Here is a 14,459-nt window from a genome sequence, read left to right as displayed (position 1 = left end):
CAAAATCCTACTGCAAATTGAGGTCAGTGACATGGATCTGTAATTCATTGGGTTACTCCTATTTCCTTTCATGAATATTGGTGTGACCTGTGCTACTTTCCAGTTTTTAGGAACAGACCTTTCGTCAAGTGAGCTTTACACGACACGACGTTACGGAAATACATCTTTAATTTAACAAAATGCCTACATAATCACCTGGCACAGCTGTAACGGTGACATCTGAATAATAACAGAATACGGATTTATGGAAGTGGAACGTACTAGAGGTTTACTGAACGTCAAGAAAAACTTTTGAAAAAATTTATTTGACATATTTTCCGTATATAAAGCATACAGCTAACAGGTTGCATATTTTATATATTTAAATTATATTTACGACTACTGCTGTCAGCAATGTTTCAAATTATTATTTGACATCAGTAGTCCAAGCAAGAATCTGCCTTTCTGCAAAGTTGTACAATGTTCTGTTGTATTGCTCAATTCTTAGCAAAAAGACTAATTCTCGAAAATATTGTCTGCAGAAGCAAATTCTGTTTACAGGTTTATGTAGAACACCTGTTGATAAAAGCTACAACTTCATAAAATAACCTTTCTTACTAGGGACAATCCAGCCTGAGGAACATCCACAACTGAGTACTAAAATGAAAATGCCGATTGAGTTGTTGGTTTTCTTTTATTTTTCAATGCTTAAACCAAGACCTGTTTCGGATTATCACATGCCCATCATCAGGTGTGATACTGAAAAATAAACAGAAAACTGAAGCTAATAATAATTTTTACATGCAGTAGTAAACAAAAATTAAGTACCATAAAACAGGTTTAGAAAACAATGGTAGGGCTACGTGCGGTAAATTATAGGTCAGCGCCATAGAGACACCAGACAATACAACAGACGGCTGCCTGAGTAAAGTATTGAACCAGCATCAAACACTTACACTTTGTGGTGCGATGCCGAGCGCCGCGATGGAGTGTACAGAACGTGGTGCACATCCGGCGAGCGCAGAACACGGGGAAGCAAACTGGTAAACCAGATTGGCCAAAGTACTGCCATCTGTTGACTGGAAGAATAACTCGGGACCAACTAGCGCCGCTGTTCACAGTTAGAATTAGTTATATACATCCAGGCGGAAGAAACATTAAAGTACTTAGCATGAAAAGCGTTAAGAGTAAATTATGAGTGGTAAAGGAACATTATGAGAAAGGGGCAGCGCAGAACAGTAGTAAAACTCCTAACTGGAAGCCAGTGACTTAAAGCTTATGCACACACCATAAAACTCAACGATTTTTTTTTTCCATGAGTGGCATGCGAATTTCAGTTTATTGGGGACGCTTATGACAACGTCGAATAACGTGCCATACTTTGAGCTGAAAAAACATACGCATCTGCCTCCCCTGCTAAAACATCTTGCCGCTAAGCAAAATGGAAGTTAGGATCCCATACGTAGTTTTTATATCCGACAGGATCGGTAAATGGCCTAGAAAAGAGGGAATTATGCCCGCTTTCTGTGCCCCTCAGTAAGACCGGACACTTATTGAAGCGTCACGAAACTAGAGGAGACAATCGCTACCCGCAGTCGGGTGTCTGTCGCATCCAACGTAATGAGCGTCCTTCCGTCTGTATAAGGCAAACTGGCTGCTAGTGTAGCATACAGTTCAGAGAGCATCAAGACCCCAGGAATTCGAAATCCACCCTCACCAATCACTTGAAAGATCATAATCATTTCACTGCAGATATAAACACGTATTGTGGCACTTTACATAGTGATAAAGGGATCAGTTTTAAAAATTTTAGAAGAAATAAAAAATTATTAGCAGCATTAACCATGATCCGTGGTGTATTTTGAACGAACTAACTTCAAGCACACAGCCCTTTTGAATAACCTTTCCTTTTGGAAGCAGTGTCCAGCCTCATTTCCTCCTTCTTCTTGTTTCTAATATTGTACGTTACACATGTATACTTTTTAACTATGTGAGTCTTTTCGGCATTGCTTTGGTGGACCTTAATTAGCGTTAGCTACTGAACGGCATATGCGTATTTCCCATAGTAAGGACCCCAATTTCAACCTATTTTCTGTCTTGCATAGCTGTGAAATGTCCCCCTTTAACAGGAGTTTGCATATTTTTAGTTCTTTAGGCTATGACCACGACGCGTTATCGTGCGTCATTGTCTACATCCTCACTAAATTAAAAGTTGCCAATTGTCTCACATAATATCTTATGTAAGCCTTGCTGAGTGTTTTAGTTAGCAGTTTTATAACCTTGCGGTATTTCTCCTATTTTCAATGTGTCCCCGTATCGCTATTGCTGCCAGCTATTACATAACATAGGGGCTAGTGACAGTGAGGACGATGAGTTTTAGCTATCTTCCATTTTGCTTAGTAGCAAGACTTTTTTTTAACAGGAGAGACGCATGTGTATGTTCTTTTAGCTCATGTCTACGGCATGTTACGCATGTCACCGTTTACGTTCCTATTGAACAGAATGTTGCATGCCACTCACGGAAAAAATTTCGTTTTGATTTACGGTGTATACATAAGCCTTATGCCGATGGCTTCCAGTTAGGAGTTTTACTACTGTTCTGCACCGCCCCTTCCTCAGCATGTTCCTTTAGGAGTCGTAATCTACTATTGAAGCTTTTCATAATATCTTCTTTTTGTAATATTTTTCCCTTCTGTATGTATGTATGTATGTATGTAGACTGTAATTCAGATTGTGAATGGCCGGCCTAGATGGTCCCCCGATGTTCTTCCTGTCAACGGATGGCAGTACTTTTGCCAGTCTGGTTAACCAGTTTGCTTCCTCCTTCGTGTACGATACTCCGTGCTCTGCGCTCGCTGGTTGTACACTGCATCCTATACTCTCTATAGTGGCGCTCGGAATCGCAGCACAAAGTGTAAGTGTCCTGGTTTTCATTCAATACTTCTTTACCCAGGCAGTCGTTCGTTACACAGTCTGGTGTCGCTTTGGCATTGACTTATGTTCTACCGCATCTTCCCCGACAGCTTTCTTCTAAAAAACGTTGTATGGTACTTTTCTGTTCTCTTGTGTACTACTGTGTGTAAAAGCTTTTAATAGCTTCGTCTTTTGTTTGTTTTCAGTTCAAATGTGTGTGAAATCTTAATGGAACTTAACAGCTAAGGTCATCAGTCCCGGCCGGCCGGAGTGGCCGAGCGGTTCTAGGCGCTACAGTCTGGAACCGCGCGACCGCTACGGTCGCAGGTTCGAATTCTGCCTCGGGCATGGATGTGTGTGATGTCCTTAGGTTAGTTAGGTTTAAGTAGTTCTAAGATCTAAAGGATTGATGACCTCAGAAGTTAAGTCCCATAGTGCTCAGAGCCATTTGAACCATTTAAGTCCCATAGTGCTGAGAGCCGTTTTCAACAGTCCCTAAGCTTACACAATACTTAACCTAAATTATCCTAAGGACAAACCCATGCCCGAGGGAGAACTCGAACCTCCGCTCGGCTAATCCTGCGCAGCTTTTGTTTTCAGTATACCATCTGATGATGGGCACGTAATAACCCGAAACCGGTCGTGATCTAAGCATATAAAAATTTTGAAAGAAGCCTTACAACTCAAGCGGTATTTTCAGTCTCTACTGTCTTACTAGACTTCTACAAATCGCAGTAAGTTATGAGCAACTATGGCCTAAACACTCTAGTTTTTCAGTAAAGCAGAACCGTTATAAAGCTTTTTTTGTCATTAGCAAGAGAGTGTACCCATTTAAAAACGATGTAAAATATACACTTAAAACTGATGGTTGAAATCAGTTTACTTCTTATGCACTGCTCATCCCTTTGACCGCTCTTAAACCTTCAGACAACGTTACTCTTTCTCTCTGACCTTATATGAACAAGACAGCAAAACTGAACATAGTTTATCAATTTAACAGTCGTGGGCTACAGTAGGACAATAGTTCCCTGACAGTCAGACTCTACCTAAAACGTAACTGTCGTGTGACTAGGGCCTCCCGTCGGGTAGACCGTTCGCCGAGTGCAAGTCTTTTCATTTGACGCCACTTCGGCGACTTGCGCGTCGATGGGGATGAAATGATGATGAGTAGGACAACACAACACCCAGTCCCTGAGCGGAGAAAGTCTCCCACCCAGCCTGGAATCGAACCTGGGCCCTTAGGATTGACACTCTGTCGCGCTGACCATTCAGCTACTGGGGGCGGACAGACTCTACCTGAACAGAATAGTTACATGGCAAAAAGCATCGCTTCAGTGTTTATTACATCTGTCGATTCCCCAAGTTCACTTACCGTCTGTCGGCTGCATGTTCATCTTTTCTCCCTGATACCTTACCAGTCCACTCACGGAGATGTTGGATAGTAGAGCAGCAACTATCGGATACAGCTTCCGTCCCCGCGCCGTGCGCCTCGCCACCGCCCTCCCCGCAGTGAGTGTCAGCGGCCAGCGGGGCTGCGCTGCTCGACTCGGTGCTCCCCTCTTGCGTGACCAGAGTTACTAGCAGACAGCCGCGACACGCTCCGGCTCGCCGGTCCGTCCGCAGCTCCGCTCTGCAACTCTGCTCTCTCTGCTCCTTCTCTACGGTACTCAGATACCTGTTATATAAACCAGCTACTTAGCTCGTGTCTGTGAAACACAGCCGAAAAGCTATGGCTCGAGCCGGATGCAGCAGAGTCGATGTTCGACCGGACGAGTATACAAGAAGGGGGAATGTCAAGGGGGAAATGATCGTCCATAAATACATTTCCCTGGAAGCGTAAATTCCCAAATTCTCGTAACTTTCACAGAATAAAACAGCGTCAAAATTTCAGGTCTAGAAAATGATAGGTAATTCTGGAAATTACAAGCTAAATTTAAAACACAACACTTTCCAGATGTTTGTGTTAGAAGATGGCCGGCCGCTGTGGCCGAGAGGTTCTAGACGCTTCAGTCCGGAACCGCGCTGGTGCTATGGTCGCAGGTTCGAATCCTGCCTCGGGTATCGATGTGTGTTATGTCGTTAGTTAGGTTTAAGTAGTTCTGAGTCTAGGGCACTAATGAACTCAGATGTTAAGTCCCGTAGTGCTTAGAGCCATTTGTCCCATTTTGTTGCCTGGCTTGCCTTTTGAACACTCTCGTCAGGTAAAGGGCGTCCATTCACAGGCTGTGACGGTGCCCGCTGACAAACTCTACGTGGTTTGTAAGTTCACAGGTAGAAGTGGCAAACTGCACACTGTTGAGGTAAGACGGAATGAGAAAGACCTACCACTAATGAAAAACAACATACAGACTGATTTCACGAACGTAGGCAGGAATAACTGATGCAAGCAGCATTCCACTCATGTACACTCTCTTACTGTCATAGTCTGTACACCTGCGTCCTCAGTCGTAGTGCTAAGTGAAATACACTGCTGTCACAAAAATCATCGGATATCTCCTAATATCGTGTCGGATCTCGTTTCGCCCAGCGAGGTGCAGCGTCTTGACGTGGCGTGGGCTGAGCAAGTCGTTGGAAGCCCCTTCAAAAATATTGAGCCACGCTACCTCTATAGCCGTTATAATTACGACGGAGTTGCCGGTACAGAAATTTGTGCACGAACAGACTTCTCATTTACGAGGGTTTGAACTTAAAATAGTGGCAACTATTTATTCACAACCGATACAAAAGAGTTACATGTTTGCACCTGTTACGTCCTTCAAAGTAGTCACCAGCGCTGTGTAGAACCCGGTGCCATCGATGTGGAAGGCGTATTATACTGTTAGCAGAGTCTGTTCTGTTGATGGTGCGAATGGAGCGGTCTACTCCCTGTCGAATCCCTGGCACAGTTCTGAAGCGAATGCCACGAAGTGGTTCCTTCATCATCACAATCAAATCAAAATCACAAGGACTTGAGTCCGGGGAGTATGGTGGATGGTACAGTACTTTCGAGTCCCATCGACTGAACAGAGCAGCCACAGCTTGCGCTGTATGCGCCCGCGTATTTTCATGAAAATGATGGGTGGGTTGCGCAGAAAGTTTTGCCGCTTCTTTCGCAAAGCATTATGGGTCGCCGTGAAAGTGCGTTTGAGCCCCAGTATGGTGAAAGTTATAGTGATACTCGTGTACGACTATGATCGTGTTACCCTAACACTTTACGTTCCTCCACGGCAGACCGTCAGTGCAGAGTATTATTGTTCGTTTTTGGAGTATCACCTGCGACCAGCTTTGCGAAATAAGCGGCGACACTTTCTGAGCAACCCACCCATCATTTTGCACGACAATGCGCGGGTGCTTACAGCGCAAACTGTGGCTGCTCTGTTCGGTCGATGAGACTTGGAAGTACTGTACCATCCACCATACTCCCCGGACTTAAGTCCTTCTGACTCTGATTCCGAAGACGAAGGAACCACTTCGCGGCATTCGCTTCAGATCTGTTCCAGAGAATCGACAGGCATTAGACCGCTCCATTCGCACCATCAACAGAACAGAACTCTGCTAACGGTATACCACGCCTTCCACATCGATGGCAACGGGCTCTACACAACGCTGCAGACTACTTTGAAGGACGTAACAGGCGCAAACATGTAACTCTTTTGTATCGGTTGTGAATAAATAGTTGATACTATTTTAAGTTCAAACCCTCGTATATTCCGTAAATGTGATCTGGGTGGTCAAATCATTCGCTCGTACTGTCCAGGTCGTTCTTCAAACCAATCGCGAATAATTATGGTCCTGTGATATGGCGCATTGTCATCCATAAAAATTCCATCGTTGTTTGGGAACGTGAAGTCCGAAATCCCTATTTCCAGTCAGTGATAGGTTCATTTGGACCAGAGCACCCAGTCCATTCCACGTAAACACAGCCCACAACATGATGGAGCCTCACCACCTTGCACAGTGCGTTGTTGACAACTCGGGTCCAAGACTTCGTGGGATCTGCATCACAATCGAATCCTATCATCAGCTCTTACCAACTGAATTAGGGCTCATCTGACCAGGCCACGGTTTACATTAGTCTAGGGTCCAACCATTATGGTCACGAGCCCAGGAGAGGCGCTGTAGGCGATGTTGTGCTCTTAGGAAAGACACTCGCTTCGGTCGTTTGAATCAACACCAAATTTCGCCGCACTGTCCTGACTGATACGTTTGTTGTACGCCTCACATTGATTTATGCGATTATTTCATGCAGTGTTGCTTTTGTGTTAGCACTGATAATACCATCGGCGACTGCGTTATCTGTGGTGAGAGCGGTAATGCGCGAAAGTTGGTATTCTCGACACATTCTTGACATCTCGGAACACTGAATTCCTAAATGATTTCCGAAATAGATTGTCTCATGCGTCTTGCTCCAACCACCATTCCGCATTAAAAATCTGTTAATTCCGGTCGCGCCGCCATAATCATGTCGGAAACCCTTACACATGGATCACCCAAGTACAAATGAAAGCTCCGCCAGTGCCATGCCCTTTTATATCTTGTATACGCGACGCTACCGCCATCAGTATATGTGCATATCACTACCCCACGATTTTTGTCACCTCAGCCTACTATGGTCAAAGTTGTGAGAGTTGTCCTTATACACTCCTGGAAATGGAAAAAAGAACACATTGACACCGGTGTGTCAGACCCACCATACTTGCTCCGGACACTGCGAGAGGGCTGTACAAGCAATGATCACACGCACGGCACAGCGGACACACCAGGAACCGCGGTGTTGGCCGTCGAATGGCGCTAGCTGCGCAGCATTTGTGCACCGCCGCCGTCAGTGTCAGCCAGTTTGCCGTGGCATACGGAGCTCCATCGCAGTCTTTAACACTGGTAGCATGAGGCGACAGCGTGGACGTGAACCGTATGTGCAGTTGACGGACTTTGAGCGAGGGCGTATAGTGGGCATGCGGGAGGCCGGGTGGACGTACCGCCGAATAGCTCAACACGTGGGGCGTGAGGTCTCCACAGTACATCGATGTTGTCGCCAGTGGTCGGCGGAAGGTGCACGTGCCCGTCGACCTGGGACCGGACCGCAGCGACGCACGGATGCACGCCAAGACCGTAGGATCCTACGCAGTGCCGTAGGGGACCGCACCGCCACTTCCCAGCAAATTAGGGACACTGTTGCTCCTGGGGTATCGGCGAGGACCATTCACAACCGTCTCCATGAAGCTGGGCTACGGTCCCGCACACAGTTAGGCCGTCTTCCGCTCACGCCCCAACGTCGTGCAGCCCGCCTCCAGTAGTGTCGCGACAGGCGTGAATGGAGGGACGAATGGAGACGTGTCGTCTTCAGCGATGAGAGTCGCTTCTGCCTTGGTGCCAATGATGGTCGTATGCGTGTTTGGCGCCGTGCAGGTGAGCGCCACAATCAGGACTGCATACGACCGTGGCACACAGGGCCAACACCCGGCATCATGGTGTGGGGAGCGATCTCCCACACTGGCCGTACACCACTGGTGATCGTCGAGGGGACACTGAATAGTGCACGGTACATCCAAACCGTCATGGAACCCATCGTTCTACCATTCCTAGACCGGCAAGGGAACTTGCTGTTCCAACAGGACAATGCACGTCCGCATGTATCCCGTGCCACCCAACGTGCTCTAGAAGGTGTAAGTCAACTACCCTGGCCAGCAAGATCTCCGGATCTGTCCCCCATTGAGCATGTTTGGGACTGGATGAAGCGTCGTCTCACGCGGTCTGCACGTCCAACACGAACGCTGGTCTAACTGAGGCGCCAGGTGGAAATGGCATGGCAAGCCGTTCCACAGGACTACATCCAGCATCTCTACGATCGTCTCCATGGGAGAATAGCAGCCTGCATTGCTGCGAAAGGTGGATATACACTGTACTAGTGCCGACATTGTGCATGCTCTGTTGCCTGTGTCTATGTGCCTGTGGTTCTGTCAGTGTGATCATGTGATGTATCTGACCCCAGGAATGTGTCAATAAAGTTTCCCCTTCCTGGGACAATGAATTCACGGTGTTCTTATTTCAATTTCCAGGAGTGTAGATTCAGTAATTAATTGTTTCACACACATACTTGTCATGTTTTCTAACGAATGCTATCCATATATTGTGTTTCTCTGAAATGCGTTTTCATGAAAGTCGCGCTTTTAGCCATGAACTAAGCGCTGATGTAAACAGTTATTTGCCCGCATCTCGTGGTCGTGCGGTAGCGTTCTCGCTTCCCACGCCCGGGTTCCCGGGTTCGATTCCCGGCGGGGTCAGGGGTTTTCTCTGCCTCGTGATGGCTGGGTGTTGTGTGCTGTCCTTAGGTTAGTTAGGTTTAAGTAGTTCTAAGTTCTAGGGGACTGATGACCATAGATGTTAAGTCCCATAGTACTCAGAGCCATATAAACAGTTATTTTTTGTTTTAAATCATTCTATAAATTATATAGTAATTAAACACTGTGTAGTAATAATAATAACAATAATAATTAGATATCTGTTTTAAACCCCTTTTTTCCGGAACAGATAGAGGGAGAAAGTTGAAATTTGTACCAAATTCTAATTTCTACGTTCCCTTGACAGTAAAAATAATTTGAGCTTCTAAATTATTTCAATCAAAAGACACGGCCAATTATGTCACGTATTTCGTTACTCGTAAACTCCCTGATCAAAACCTATAGATCAACTATCCATATATTTGATTGAGTTTGCACGGAACCCGCAGAATGCTAATCCCTACTCGCACCTGTCCGGATTTTGTTATTAAAATCGACCCGCCCGTATAGCCGCGCATGTTGGTACGCCGCTTCAGGGGTTCGAGGAACCGCGCCGACCCCGGATCAACGGCGGATTAACGGAGGCGCCCGGTGTTCCGATCAGTCTGCGTGTGGTTTTTAGGTTTGTTTTCTGCACCAGACTAGGTAAACACCGGGCTGATATCCACGTCCCGCGTCACTTACACGATTCACAAACACGTCGAATATGTTCTCACGCTTTGAGGAGAGGTAACACTAGAAGCAAACAGATGGGGAACGCATATATATTCCACCCTCCACCCTGTGGCCGCAGTGGAGGGAGGGGGGGGGGGGGGGGGAGTAGCGAGAGGAAGTCCATCCGGCCGCCTTCTAAGACTAACATTCACAAATCCAGAATAACATGCCGACCCCGTCAACACACGCGATAAGGCCAGGATAAATAAGAAGTAAGATTATTATTAAAATCGTGTTTATCTGTGGTACATTTAAAATGGTTTTGGTGGCAATTTTTGTTCAGACAGGAAGAGGGGCGGGGTTTAGGGCTGAGGAGAGAGAAAGTAACGCCCTGTGAGCTCTCCTCACCCCTTCCCTTTGATGGGAGGGAAGGGGAATGGAGAGTTCACAGTGCGCTGCTCTCTCTCTCTCTCTCTCTCTCTCTCTCTCTCTCTCTCTCCTTAACTTCGCTCCGCTATTTCACTTCGCATAGCGGAACCCTGGATCTGCGCCTGGCACGGAAGCAAAACCAAGACTCTAAACCTTGACAAGTGAAGGCACGTCGCTAATTCAAGATACAGAAAAAACAGGAGTGAAACTTTTTAAGAGAAATTTTTGATCAGTCTTCGTAGACTAACAGCGAGCACTTTACTTGTCTCACTTATTTAAAACGTTAATCATTATTTATAATTTTTATTGAAGGAAAATGTCTACTGTGTTTTCCTGACATGATCCACACCCACGAGAATCCGTTCACATTTGTCTGTGGAAACAACTGCATTACAAAGCGTTCATTTATTTCTAATTCACTGTCCCAAAATTACGAATTTTGGAAAGTATGCTGAAATCTTTTATGAAACTAAAGTACGAGTACCTAAGGGCAGCCCCGAACGTATTATCCCACATATTTCAAAAATTTTATTTGCACTCGGTACACATTTTCTAGTGCTCTTATCTGTCCCATCGTCAGCCCTCTGCATTGGCGCCCCGAATTAGCGACGCTTGGATGCGATGCCGCATGTTTGCTAAGTAGTGCCCCCCTATTCGTATCCCTATCTCTCTCGGCGTGTGCACGTGTGTTCGGTGGCCTAGTTCAGACCTTACCGGGCCATATAAGACGCGCTGTTTAATTAAACCCGCAGCTGGTCTTAACGAGCGGCCGGAGACTTGCGACCATTAGGGCGGCACGCCCCTGGCGTTCTGACCAAGGACTCGGGCCCGCGAGTTCCTTCATTAGGGGGCGCTGGGACGAACAGCGGCCTCCCGGCCGACGCCGTAAAACACGGCGAACCTACGTGACGCCGGATCCTCTCCTCGTTCGGACGGGATAAAACGAACCAAGAGGAACACCGTTTCCGCTATCACTCGTAACTAAATGCGAGGAGCTTTTCAGATATTGTTGCTTCCCAACTAGACTTGTAAAACTACCGGAGACTATCGTCAGTACGCGTAGACTACGGTAGCTTTCCTAGCAGCTTCGCTCACGTACGACGGGGACCGCGTTTCTGTACGTCAGGTATGTTGCAAACCTATCGGGCTTTACTACATTTCGATCTCTTTTGTTTCCGTATGCGATCTGTGTCTTTCTGTCGTAGTGGTCTTCAGTCCGAAGACGGTTTGATGCAGCTCTCCATGCTACCCTATCCTGCGCAAGCCTCTTCATTTCCCAGTAAATACTGTAACTTACATCCTTCTGAATCTGCTTATTGTATTTACCTCTCGGTCTCCATCTATGATCATTACCCTCCCTCGCGTTCCTCCAGTACTAAACCAGTGATCCCTTGACGTCTCGGAACATGTCCTACCAACTGGTCCCTTGTTCCAGTCATGTTGTGCCACAAATTCCTTTACTCCACAATTCTATTCAGTACTTCCTCATTAGTTACGTGATATACCCATCTAATCTTCAGCATTCTTCTGTAGCACCACATTTCAAAAGCTTCTATTTTCTTCTTGTCTAAACAGTTTATCGTCCATGTTTTAGTTCCATACTTGGCTTCATTCCATACAAATACTTTCAGAACAGACTTCCTGACAAATTTGTCTCCTTCAGAAACGCTTTCCTTGCCATTTCCAGTCCTCATTTTGTGTCCTCTCTGCTTCGACCGTCATCAGTTATTTTGCTGCCCAAATAGCAAAACTCATCTACTACTTTAAGTGTTTCCTAATCTAGTTCCTTCAGCATCACTGATTTATATCGACTACATTCCATTAGCCTCGTCTTGCTTTTGATGATGTTCATCTTATATCCTCCTTCCAAGACACTGTCCACTCCGTTCAGCTGCTCTTCCAAGTCCTTCGCTGTTTCTGACATAATTATAGTGCCATCGGAAAACCTCAAAGTTTTCATTCCTTCTCCAATTTTTTTTGTTTCTTTTACTCAATATACAAATTGAATAAGAACAAACCTGTCTCACTCCTTTGTCAACCACTGCTGTCCTTTGTGCTTCTCGAGTCTTGCAACTGCCATCTGGTTTCTGTACAAATTGTAAATAGCCTTTGGCTCCCTGTATTTTTCCCCTGTCATCTTTAGAATTTGAAACAGAGTATTCTAGTCAAATCTTGAAAAGCTTTTTCTAAGTCTACAAACTTTCTATGAGAACTCGTAGGGTCAGTATTGCCTCGTGTGTCCCTACATTTCTCCAAAATCCAAATTGATCTTCCCCAGGGTTGACTTCTACCAGTTGTTCCATTCTTCTGTAAAGAATTCGTGTAAGTATTTTGTAATCGTGACTCATCAAACTGATACTTCGGTAATTTTCACATCTAAGTGAGGATATATAAATGACCACGTAAGCTACGGAACATTTTTTTCCACTTATTGAGCCTCCTGTCTGTTATTTAAAAACAAACAGTATTTATAGCAAAACTGAAGCTGCCAATATTTAATTCAGATTTTATTCGAAACATGTTGATTTGTAACGTGAAATAGAGGGACGTTGTAGCAAAAATTTAAAAAAAGGAGTACGGATTTATCATTTAGTACCAGAACACGCAATTTCCTCAAAAAAGTAGTTAAAGTTAAAAAACAAACTGCGAAACAAAAACATATCAAACATCGCTTCAGTACTTCCTCGAGCATATATAAACATGTTACTCTTATTTACAAACAACTCTAAAAAATGGTTCAAATGGCTCTGAGCACTATGGGACTTAACTGCTGAGGTCATTAGTCCCCTAGAACTTAGAACTAGTTAAACCTAACTAACCTAAGGACATCACAAACATCCATGCCCGAGGCAGGATTCGAACCTGCAACCGTAGCGGTCTTGCGGTTCCAGACTGCAGCGCCTTTAACCGCACGGCCACTTCGGCCGGCCAAACAACTCTCTAACTTATCAACAATAACAGGAAACCCTTGCCTTTGATCATGATGAAGAACGTTCCATGGAGTACAGAGCAATAACAATAACGATAAGGATTTTTCTGTTTGTGTAATTAAACTGTACTTGCATCAAAAGTAATTGCTTTGATTACATAACAATGTAGAAGTCACGTGATTAACTAATTTTTCTTACTTATAACATGCAATTTGTATTTTGTAAGGATGTAGAATACATAATGAACTAACACTGAACGATGTGCGGTTCTTATTATATGCAAAAGAAACAAAGAAAAAGCAAAGAGAAGACGTCGGTTCTCATTTTCTCTCTAGTACCTTCATCTGTGTTTCTTTCTCTGCCAATGCTACCAATACTAACAGTAATCCTACCATTTACTACGTTATTTACGCACTGTACCAAAACTTGATGTTCAACTTTGTTCATGCATTTCCCACTGCGCAGTTTTCCATGCATGTATTGCTAGGGTCCTGGCCGATTTGGTAGCGTTTTATCCTTAGTTTCTGCATATTTGAAAGATATTTGGCTTCACCAACAGTTTTCTGTTCTCTGTATTCAAATGGTTAATGCGGTACTTAGCCGTAAGGTATGAGGTTGACGAACTAATTTCCACCCTTACACTAGGCCGGATCCCATACATGGCAGGTGGTGACGATGGTAAAAATTAATAACTTCTGATAAAGTTGCTAAAGCCAGAAATCTTTTGGTGCAAGGGTGTTGGAACGGGAGGAAACCCCTGGAATAAATTTTTGTGTATCTTTTATTAACTCATCGCTTTAACAAGTGGTTTCCCATCTATTGCTAAGCTTTTAATTTGTACGTCAATATGACACTCATGAGCATATTATAGCTTCTACCAGCCCCTGCTATCACTGCTGCTCCTTCCAGCACGAATTTAACAATTGCTGTATGCCACAGCTTCTATCCCACAGTAACTTGTAGCTCCTTTTAACAAAGACCTCCTGGTCTATTTCATATAGGCCATTTCATACTTCGTCTCCCCAGTTAACTTTTAACTTTCTTCGATAGTACAACATGTCACATGATTCAAGTTTATTCATCTCCGGATTCCAGATTTCACTTCCATGGAGTTCTGTATTCCAGATGTTCTTTTTCAGGAACCCCTGTCCTCAGCGCCGTAACAACGTAGCGTACCAGGAGAATTCCTTTACTGATAAAACCTCTCTGCGACTGTGTCAGCCTCCCTCGCTCGGCCGTCCAGTGCAGTCTTGTTTCCAACGTAGGAAAAGTCTTTCACTTAATGACCTAGTGTGTC

At 44.9% G+C, this 14,459-nt stretch overlaps 1 protein-coding gene across 1 annotated transcript in view; it reads left to right on the top strand.

The window, feature by feature from the left end:
* Nucleotides 1–4,323: 4,323 nt before the first annotated feature.
* Nucleotides 4,324–14,459, top strand: part of LOC126456377 (Down syndrome cell adhesion molecule-like protein 1) — a 220,511-nt gene continuing 210,375 nt past the window's right edge. Inside the window, exon 1 of the mRNA XM_050092130.1 lies at nt 4,324–4,401. Coding sequence (XP_049948087.1) covers nt 4,324–4,401 — 78 coding nt within the window. The remainder of the gene's footprint in view (nt 4,402–14,459) is intronic.

Source organism: Schistocerca serialis, chromosome 2 (genome assembly GCF_023864345.2).
Source record: "Schistocerca serialis cubense isolate TAMUIC-IGC-003099 chromosome 2, iqSchSeri2.2, whole genome shotgun sequence".
NCBI lineage: Eukaryota > Metazoa > Arthropoda > Insecta > Orthoptera > Acrididae > Schistocerca > Schistocerca serialis.
Note: the sequence above shows the minus strand (reverse complement) of the source record. Positions and strands in the feature narration are given on the sequence as shown.